Source organism: Pyxicephalus adspersus, chromosome 1 (genome assembly GCF_032062135.1).
Source record: "Pyxicephalus adspersus chromosome 1, UCB_Pads_2.0, whole genome shotgun sequence".
Lineage (NCBI taxonomy): Eukaryota > Metazoa > Chordata > Amphibia > Anura > Pyxicephalidae > Pyxicephalus > Pyxicephalus adspersus.
Window position 1 is genome coordinate 1,528,211 of NC_092858.1, and position 11,255 is coordinate 1,539,465.

The 11,255-nt window shown below is 42.7% G+C and overlaps 1 protein-coding gene across 1 annotated transcript in view; it reads right to left on the reverse strand.

Moving 5' to 3' along the window:
* LOC140321791 (beta-arrestin-1-like) overlaps positions 1 to 11,255 on the reverse strand; it is a 47,861-nt gene that overhangs the window by 9,879 nt on the left and 26,727 nt on the right. Inside the window, exons 2-6 of the mRNA XM_072398577.1 lie at positions 10,802 to 10,832; positions 7,835 to 7,895; positions 5,976 to 6,020; positions 4,929 to 5,171; positions 1,291 to 1,466 (exon numbers count right to left, since the gene is read on the reverse strand). Of these exons, the coding sequence (XP_072254678.1) occupies positions 1,291 to 1,466; positions 4,929 to 5,171; positions 5,976 to 6,020; positions 7,835 to 7,895; positions 10,802 to 10,832 (556 nt within the window). The remainder of the gene's footprint in view (positions 1 to 1,290; positions 1,467 to 4,928; positions 5,172 to 5,975; positions 6,021 to 7,834; positions 7,896 to 10,801; positions 10,833 to 11,255) is intronic.

Genomic DNA, 11,255 nt, shown 5'->3' on the forward strand with positions numbered 1-11,255 from the left:
ATAGTGCTAAGTCCTGCTCCTTCCAGTCCATAGTGCTGAGTCCCTGCTCCCTCCAGTCCATAGTGCTCAGTCCCTGCTTCCTCCAGTCCATAGTGCTGAGTCCCTGCTCCCTCCAGTCTATAGTGCTAAGTCCCTGCTCCCTCCAGTCCATAGTGCTGAGTCCCTGCTCCCTCCAGTCCATAGCGCTAAGTCCCTGCTCCCTCCAGTCCATAGCGCTAAGTCCCTGCTCCCTCCAATCTACAGTGCTGAGTCCCTGCTCCCTCCAGTCTATAGTGCTAAGTCTCTGCTCCCTCTAGTCCATAGCGCTAAGTCCCTGCTCCCTCTAGTCCATAGCGCTAAGTCCCTGCTCCCTCCAGTCCATAGCGCTAAGTCTCTGCTCCCTCCAGTCCATAGCGCTAAGTCCCTGCTCTCTCCAGTCCATAGTGCTGAGTCCCTGCTCTCTCCAGTCCATAGTGCTGAGTCCCTGCTCCCTCCAGTCCATAGTGCTAAGTCCCTGCTCCCTCCAGTCCATAGTGCTAAGTCCCTGCTCCCTCCAGTCCATAGTGCTGAGTCCCTGCTCCCTCCAATCTACAGTGCTAAGTCCCTGCTCCCTCCAATCTACAGTGCCAAGTCCCTGCTCCCTCCAGTCCATAGTGCTAAGTCCCTGCTCCCTCCAGTCCATAGTGCTGGGTCCCTGCTCCCTCCAGTCCATAGTGCTGGGTCCCTGCTCCCTCTAAGTGCACTGACTAACAGAAAATTATTAAATGCGAAGAAGATAAAGAAAGAATAATATTATTAAGTGCTGAAGACTTCCAGGTTCAGTGATTTCCCAATACAGGTAGTCCCCGGGTTAGGGACATCCAACATACAGACGCCTCCTAGATACGAACGGGCTTCCCCGCTCGCTCTTGTGCAGGATGGAGGCTTGAAGGGGGGAGGGGTGGTTTGCATGACTTGCAGAAGAAATATTTTGCTCAACACAGAGGTTGTGGGTGATCTTATGGGGTGAACGTTTTCTGCATATAACTCTTATATAATTCTCTTATAACTCTTTAATGACCGAGACAAACTCTGCAGTTGTTTCTTTATGCATATCAAAGCACGGCTTGCTCCAGAAGGTAATGAATGTCTGGGCTCCATAAAGATCTTTTTGCTTTGTTTGTGATGAACTCACAGTGAGGATTTTATACAGTAACTGACACCACACTGCCCAATAATATAATGAGATAAACATCCGTCCTAATTACATTTATTACATACAAAACATACATTATTATTACATACAAAAGAGACAACCAATCAGAAGATTACCTCTTTATCCAGAGACGCCTCCAGGTGTAAGGGTTTATCAGACATCAGGAACTGTCTGGTGGTTTCAGCCATTGGCTGAGGTCCCGGCCTCTCCGGAGCATACTGCACCTTGCGGATGACTAAACGCACAGAATTCCTATAAAGAGAAGGAATTAATACGCAATTCACCATGATTCAGTCTGAGCATAGCAAGTCAAAATTCATATATATATATATATATATTTATATATATATATATATCAAGAACCAATCAGATGGAGGTAGACTGAGCGATGCTCCAATCAGAAGGCAGATAAAAATTCACATGATTATCATGTAATAAATATTCACCATGTAAATAAATATTTATATAATATTCGCCATGTAAATAAATATGTATATAAATATGTATATTTCCATGTATATATAGCACTCCAGGATTTTTGGTATTTTCTTACCTGTGATTGCCCTCTGGGGGGCGCTCTGATCTATTGCCTGCCAATGTTATATTGTATACACATTACACATAATCATTTGTTTTATGAATAATGGCAGCAAATTGCTTTCTCTAGAATGCAGCCAGCATCTTATGGAGACTCCGGGGGGAAGGCATGAGGTCATGTGCAGGGAAATGGAGAGAAGCTCAGCAATTAGCAGAAAATGCGCCTCCACCCAGGCAGGGAAACAGACGCATGAGAGTCATTAATAAGGGAAGCAGTGGCTCATCGCATGTAATAATGCTGAGACATTTATTGTGTGGATTGCAATGTGTGCAGGAGATGTATTACAGGGCATGCCCTCGTTCCCCCTGATAAAATCCAAACCCTCCAAACGTTCCCGCAGAGGCGTGTCCAGCTAGGAAGGGCGGGGCTTAGAGTGCACTGATAGTATAAGTACAGAAGTCATAGACTGGAAGGGTTCAGAATTCAATGATAGTATAACTATAGTCATGGACTAGGAAAGTATCCCTGGGAAGGGGGGGGGGCTTTGTCTTCCATGTATAAGTACAGAATTGTTGTCCGAGTCACACAGGGAGATCCAAGGAAGGTTTGGGTTCTGGCTCCACTGATAGTATAAGTACAGAACACTGGGATAATATCTCCATTGATGAGCAATGTATGGTGAATACTAAAAGGCCCAGAAAAATATTTTACCTTTTATGCACATGTCCCACCTAGGAACTTCCCAGAGCACATGTCCTACCTAAGATCCTCCTGGGACACATGTCCTACCTAGGAACCACCCAGAACACATGTCTTACCTAGGAACTTCCCAGAGCACATGTCCTACCTAAGATCCTCCCAGAGCACATGTCCCACCTAGGAACCACCCAGAACACATGTCCCACCTAGGAACCCCCCAGAACACATGTCCTCCCTAGGAACCCCCCAGAACACATGTCCTCCCTGGAACTCCTGCAGTAAACATGTCCTACCTAGGAACCACCCAGAACGCATGTCCTCCCTAGGATTCTCCCAAAACATATATCCTACCTAGTAACCTCCCAGAACACATGTTCTTCCTGAGAACCCCCCAGAACACATGTCCCACATAGGATCCTCCCAGAACACATGTCCTACCTAGGAACTCCTGCAGTACACATGTCCTTCACACAGCACACATGCCCTTTCATAACAACCCCCTAGCATACATCATCCTCTTTAGGAGCCTTCCAGCATACATGTTTTTTTTAATCTTCCTGTGCACATGTCCCATTACTTAATAGCCACTCAACATATATGTCCTTAACCATATCACTCCCCCCAGCGCATACATCCTACTCTTTAGCACAGGGAAGATTTCCCTGTAACCCCAGGTCACGCTAGGACATTAATAAATTCTATTATGAATGCAGCAATTAAGAGCAAAGATATTTCCCAAACCTGCCGTAGTAACTCTACTGAGACCAAGGGCAAAACTACACCAAGGGGAACTAAGATCTGATGAAGGACCATGGATCTATTCTGGTATTACTCATTAACTATCTGTTCACACCTCATAAAAAGAATAAATCTGTAGGAGAATCCCTACTAATCCCCCTAATATTATTGTACAACAAAAAGATTATCATAGCATGGGGGTAATTAGCTGCAAAACTGACAATTTATGATAGGAGAAAATGATGGGGAAAGCCATTGAGAGCTGGTAAGTCGGCACTTTTTTGTGTTTTATATACAATCTGAAAGTTTGGTAATTAGGGATTATTTAATTTGATCACATTGGACATTTCCTTGCTGTGAATGTTTATATTCTATCTTCAGAAAGAAAAAAACAAAGTCCTGGAGAAGTCAAGTCTGGGCCTCAGTCCTTGGCTTTCTATGGTAAAGGGAGGAGAAGTCTGCAGATCTTCTTATGGTGAGCCATTGGAGGTGTGGAGGAGCTTGGTCACCCGGCCTGTAAGTCAACCCCCCCAACAACATTTAGTAGACAAAACCCCTTGATCAATAAAAAAAAAATGATCCCGTACCCCAAATAAGGACGGGATATCTAATATTCCTGGATAAACGTAAAAGAAAGTTATTTCATTCTGTAGAGTTTAGTGGTTTCACCAGATACAAAAGACAAAAAATCTTTATGAGGAACTTTTGGTTTAATTTGCATCAACAGGGAACAATTCCTTCCTTCCTTCACTGTCCTGTGGAGACAATGGCCACCAGTACAAAACAAGAGGGGGATCTTCCAAATGCGGACAAAGACCCTCCTATCCAAAACTAAGGGAGATTCATTTTAACTTCCACATTCCATCAATGGGGTGCTGTGCTAGGCACATTGGTGGAGTCCAACTATACTCCATCCACAGCCAGCCCATTGTCTACATTTCTGCACACTTCCTCAAAAAATAAAGCAGATTTATATGAAGAGTTATTTGAATCAACTGTAAAATTCCTTATTTTATTGTTTTCATTTTTGACATCCTTCATATAACCCTAAAAAAAACCTTCCTGGCGATAGAAATTAAGTTATTTAAGGTATTGAGTAAAGACTGATCTATTTTGAGATAGGCACCACATTGGCCTTATGCCCATTCATTGGTACCAAGCCAGTGATTAAAGAGTCTCTAAAAATTGGAAACAGTAGCCCTGATTTAATAAAGGTCCAAGATTGGAGAAGATAGACTATCATGGGAAAACCTGGGTAATCCAGCACACCAGGAATGGCTTTCTAAAAAGCATTGGTTTTCAGTTTTGTACCAGATCCATTTCACTTGTTGGATCAATAAGGTTCTCCTATGGTAATCTATCTCCTCCAGTTTGGAGTGTTTTATTAAATCAGGGCCCAATGGCTCTGAAACAACAGAGTTTAGCTCTTTGAGAACACATGGGTGTAATCTGGTGCCTATTTTGTCTACCTATTTCTGGACCATACCATTTGTGAGCCATTGAGGGTTCATCTGAGGTTGTGTTGGAGCCATTCTCAATCTGTATATCAGTTCTTCCTTATTGTATATCTTGACAATACTAATGGTGAAAACCTACTTTTACAGGTCCCCATGGGGTCTTCCCACTTACGTTCCCCATAATATAAAATACCATGGATAGTGGGATCTCATCTTGATGGCTACTGGAAGCCTACAGAGAAATGCAAGTGCACTACCAGAGTCTCTGAAGGACTGTTAACTATTAGAAAATAGTAAAATATCACTTTGTATCAGAGTGAGCCTTTAATGATTAAAGCATTTGATTGGTCGATCTTCCTTTTCCCTACCTCAAAGGTGAAGGGGTAGGCATGCTCGCCCAGCTTCTTGATCAAACGTTCTTGGAGTCGAGTCAGCGGCTTCTTCTCCTCCGGGACGGGTGGGAAAGCCTGAATATTGGCAACAAAGAGATCTTTGCGGAACGTCAACCCCAAAACATCGAGATCCTCCCGGCCGTAGCGGAACGCGCAGGTCAGAGTCACAAAAACTGGAGGGAACAAACATCAGAAATGGTTTTAGTTAAATCTTGGCCAAAACAAAATTATCTAAAGACTCGCCAAGATTTAATTACAGCTGTCTAATTTTATAAACACACAAAACCATTACAGTTCCCCTCTGAATAGGAGGCCAAACTGGAGGATTGCTTGTGATTTGGGAGGGGTGGAAGGTTCTAATTATAATGACATTCATATTTAGACTGAACACGTGGAATTCATGAGAATTCACCTTCAGATAGTCGTTTCTTCTCACAAAGATCACGACATAAATGGATATTTGTCTATTGTTGGGTCTCAGTGTCTTTGGGTCTTATGGGAAAGTTTACCTGATGGACAGATTTTCATAGCTGATCACAGCCAGTGATACCATGGCTGCCTTCTCAGTCCTCTAATAGAACGATTTACTAATTATTGTGTTTGATTAAGGATCTTCCACTGGTCTGGTTGAACAGATTAATGCCATGGAACATCTGTTGGGTTTTCTTTGATTGGCTTGCTGCTGTCTTTCTGCCACCAGGGGAAGGAGGGTGGATATCCCATATTAATATTCTGTATATCTCACTGTATCGCATTCTACCAGCTGATCTTCCTGTCATCATCTCACAGAGGGACGAGTACAACATTTACTGATGAATTGCACATATGTTCCCTGATCATATAACAAGGTGAAAGATTCCCCAATATCTGCACCAATCTGTGCAACATATCAGCCCCCCCTGCCCCACTTTTCACACCAGAATTTCCACCATGACAAACCTACTAATACATGGTGAGGGTGACTAGGGTTAGATTACCTTTCCGCTCCTTCAGATATTCAGGGTCCACCAAAACAACGCCATCTAGAGGAAGGACAAAAAGAAAATGCTTGTGAGTTCTAAAGAGACAGAGAGGAAAGGGGAGGAAAAGGAGGAAAAGAAATAAAGAGGAAAATGAAAGGGAAAAGGAAATGGAAAGGAAAAGAAAAAGAAAAAGAAAAAGAAAGGAATGGGAAGGAAAAGGAATGGAAAGGAAAAGGAAAGGAAATAAAAAAGAAAGGAAAGTAAAAGGAAAAGAAAAGGAAGGAAAGGAAAAGGAAAAGAAAAGGAAAAGAAAGGAAAAGAAAAAGAAAGGAAAGGACAAGGAATGGAAAGGAATGGAAAAGGAAAAGAAAAGGAAAAGGAAGGGAAGGAAAAGGAAAAGGAAAAAGAAAGGAAAAGAAAAAGAAAGGAAAGGACAAGGAATGGAAAAGAAAAGGAAAGGAATGAAAAAGGAATGGAAAGGAAAAGGAAAGGAAAGGGAAAAAAGAAATATAAAAGAAAAGAAAAAGAAAGAAAAATAATAGAAAAGGGAATGGAAAGGAAAAGGAAAAGAAAAGGAAATCAAGGGAAAGGTAAAGGAAAAGAAAAAGGAAAGAACAAGAAAAGGAAAAGAAGAGGAGAAAGAAAGGGAAAGGAAAAGGACAGAAAAGGAATAGGAAAATGAGTATATAAAGGGAAGGGGAATGAACCAAGGTAGGAAGAAGAAGGCGGAAAGAGAGAGAATGAGAAGACAGAGGGGTCATGGAGGAGTCGGGGGCTTTGGAGGTTTCACAGGTAAATAAATTATTTTGGATTAAGAAAATGAACTCTCAGATTAATTCATTGGAAACCGATAGCAGAACAAGCACTGACCTTTCCAGTTTAGTACAATTTACTTCTGGGCTGCTTTGAGGAAATATAGAAAAGGTGCCATGCAGAGCCCTTATTATTGCAAAGGAATACAAAGCTTTTACCAGCTCAGAGAATAAAACTATTTATTGAATGAAGCAAGGAAGGGATTTGATGGGGAGATTTTCTTGCATTTTTTGTGCTGGTGACCACCCATATTGTTTGACAAAACTTGTTGAATGGAGACACAAATAGTAGTGGGCATGTGAAACAAATTCTAAGCATTGACTGTATCTGGAATAACAATATCTGGGTTTTAGTTTAAATAAAACATTTTTTTAATGTAAAAGCTTGGGACATTCTGCCGCCCTATTGGGAAGATCTGGTATGACTATCTGTATTGTCAATGTGACAAAATGTGAGAGGGCAAAGATGCCAATAAATTACTGAGAGCTGATCTAATGTTTATATATTGCATTTATAAAAATTACTTTACTTTATAAAGCTTTACTTTATAAATGCAAACAATAAACTGATATTGTCTATACCAAAGACTAGAGGCATGTATATTTTTACTTATATCTGACCGTGCGTTGTATTTTTCCCCTGATCTGTGCAATAATATAATATGAAACAACTGCCCTTTGCCTCTGTGTTGTAGCCCCTGTAATACAGACCGGTCACTGCAGGTCCCTCCTTGTGCAGGGTGACTGGTCTGGTCTCCGCCCCCTCCTGTGGTTTAGTGCAGACAAGCTGTAATAGGTGGATCTGTCTGGCCCCTCCCACAGCTCTGCTCTCAGCACACTACCCTCAGCACACTACCCTGCTCTTCTCTGCCCAATTAAAAACACTTTTGTCTGGAGTTCCACTTTTTTTTTTTTTTTTTTATGTTCTATAAAATCTTATTTTAATAAAGCCCCAACCTGACATCTTTATTATAGACATGTCATTCCACAAAGCTGGACGCAAGTCATTTGTTAATGATCAGCGTTAGTGAAAATGAGGAAAATGATGGGTATAATACTCACCGACTGGATCCACAACGTCTATGTGATCCACAAAATCCCTCTTGCCCAGATACACAGTAAGCTGAAATGACACAAAACAATGACAAGGTTACAGATATTCCCAATTCCCATCATACGTAGGGCAGGTCTGGAATATTCCACTGACCACTTCGTATATATCGCTGCAGTGGCCTTGGCTTTGTCTGACTGCGGACCCAAATAAGTGTAATCTCAATGTATATAAAGCCCTCCAAAGCTGGAGAGGATGGACCATGATGGGAGAACCTAGGTGATCTAGCAAACCTGGAGTGAATCTGGTCCAGTATTGAAAACATTGGCCATCTAATAGCAAATGAGAAATCCATTCCAAGTTGTTGGATCACCCAGGTTCTCCCATGATAGTCTATCTTCTTCAATCTTGGAGAGCTTTAATAAATCAGGTCAAATCACTCCAATTGTCTTTGTAATAAATGATATGAATGATTTATAGTTCTCAGCTGTCCTCGCTGCAGTCTCTTATGGTGGTCTCATTATATGTGGTCTCAGCCTTGGGAAGTGATTGGCCAGTTGGTGGCATTGCCCCTCCCCTTTGTGATCACATGGGTTTCATATGAAACGGATACAATGTATCACTTAGTCATCATAAGATATCCAAATGCTGCTGACCTAAAGTTTATAACCCATCGGCCCAAAGGTATTACTATGCCAAGTGGTCGGCAAGTTAAAACTTGGTTTGGATTGGGCAGTTCAAAATTCATTTCTATCCGGCTCATTGATTTTAGGTCCCATGGAAGCAGTTGGTCTAATTAGTTCAGTTAAAGGACTACAAATTACTGCGCGCTCGTTACCGGTATTGATTGGTTCAGAATCTGAAATCTCCAGGAAGGCCGAGCTGGGGGTTGGGCACAGGAAACAAAATCATTTGAACCGTGACAACGATGATCAGTTCTCTGCTAGAAAACAGCCCCCCCCCCTCCCCCATCCATCAAATTGTTTGATTTCTTTGTATGTTATTCTAATCGTTCTGCATGAGATATAAAACGTGTTTCCTCCCCGTGCAGTGTGGTAACAATTAGACTTATACAGGGATATCATTATTCAGTATTCAGCTTCACCTCCATAACACACATAGGACAAGAGGCTGCAGTCCCGCTCAGAATTCCTTGCTGGACGTGGATTATATTATAGAATATTATATGGTGAATCTTATAGAAGTTCATTCATCATTCCCGCCTATAGCACCACTTTGGGTTCCTTAGTTACGTTTATTATTTTTAGAAGAGCTTTAATTAATGTCATGCAATTAGGACAGGCATGGGGGGAGGGGGGAGTGATGAAAGGTACGCAGATGCAAATATAAAAGGATCAGCGGCGGGCAGAGCCATCGTCCAATCATCAGGGGCGGATTGGTGGCCATGTTGTATGGAGTGCAGGGATTGGCTGAGGATAAGGATATCAGACACGGGTGTATATGAAAAATAAACTTCTCATCTATGGCATAAATCCATGCACCCCACATGGGGAAATGTTTCTCCTTAATTCTGAACAGAACCCCAATGTCCATACAATTACAGGGGTTCTAGTACAGCGCACAGGTATCAATGGGCACAGCTCAGTATGACTTCTCTGTGTTCAGGCTCATCAATGGCTCATTAATACTAATTACCAACAAATAATGCACCCAGGTGATGAGCCCAGCCACCGGGGGGTGCTGTGTATCCTCATCATCTGACTCTATGGGTCCGACTTATTAAAACTTTCCAAGGCTGCAGAAGATACACTTTCATCAATGAAGCTGGGTGATCCTGCAAACCTGGAAAGGATTTGTGATCCCCAATCCGCCTGAGGATGGCAGGAGATGAGGAGGGGGATCTGTCTGTGCCAGGATAACACCAGAGGACCAGGAACCTGAACTGGATTTTTATGATGGTGTCACATCCATACATGACATAGAGATGATGTCTGAACAAAGATGGTGTCGTCCTTATGGAGAGGACAACCTCCTCTCTACACTGCTCTGCACTATATAACAATGACCTTATATGGACATTGCCTTATATGGTATAGCCTTTATATAAGGGGGTGTGGCCTATGAACCACATTCCTTATATGGAGTGCGCGGTCTCCTTTGCATTGAATACTTTCTGATGCACCGACCCAGAACAAGCATGCAGCCAGTGAAGTCTCCAGGTCTGCATAGATAGATCAGAATTTCTAAAGATAGAGATGAAAAGAAATATTTTCAGAATAAGATCAGCGTTGTCATGTCTGTTCCATCTTCCTGGCCATTGTGTGTTACAATATTCCACCCGTATTTCATGTTGCCATAGTAACCAGCGGGCGAGAGAATCAATGCCGCCTGAAAGCTCGCCGACGTGTTTTATTTGGATTTCTCTGGCTTGTCAGGTGACAGATAAATCCTTGGAAGAACATTAGGTTTCCCCCGCTCCAATGATCAGTGTTACACCCCCTGGTGGTGGTTTTGTATTTGTAGGGCCCCAGGTGGCCCCTGCAGGGGAGGAGGTGATATGATCAGGCAGTACAGGTCTCTGCCCATGGGCCTACATTCACTGCTCCCATCAGTACAGTCCTGGCTCCAATGTCCCCCATCCGTCATGGCGACGTGTTATTGGTCAATGACCTCCTGACCTGATCACATGCTCCCTCACCATTCCCCTCCCCCATCCAGGTAATGGTAGGTGCTGGAAAGCTGTCATCCAGAAAACTGGCCAACAGGGGGCAGACTAACACATACAGCACAGGTGGACTTTGGGTTGTTTTAGTGTCACCCCCTCTGATGATCCACACCCCCCCCCCGTAGCACCGCCGGCATCCTCTAGGAGTGCTAGAATGAAAAAAGAAATGTTTTATCCTTCCGCTAACAATTACCGTCATCATTGTGTGGGGGAGGGCAGATAATATAAAGACAGATTCCAGGTTGTCACAGTTTGATACAAAGTTCAATAAACAATCCTGAGCGTCACTCACCTTTCCATTCGGGCTGGCTTTCTTAAAAACTCTGCAAAACAAAAAGAGAAAAGAAGAAGAATTAATAAATATAACCACAAATTCTGTACAAACATGTGCTGGCTCCTCCCCCAGCTCCACCCCCGGGGAGCCACATGTTCCTGGACCCTCCCCTGCAGAGATATTGGCAGCAGCCAGGCTGCGATCTTCTAACAATAAACCAATCTATTCATCACCAAATTCATCCTTCTGATCGTTTTTCAGTATTTGTTGTTCAATGTTTGATAATATTGATCACCAATAGATTAAAAAAAAACTACACGGCCAATCAGTGTTTGACATTTGGCATGAGAATCAATTCTTGGTACATCTGATAAGTTCGTTTGCTTTCAGTTGCTCAGGTAAATAGTGGAGGTCACCAGCCAATGGGAACGCAGCCTGTTGTGTACTGACTAACCATCCCAGCAAACCCCAA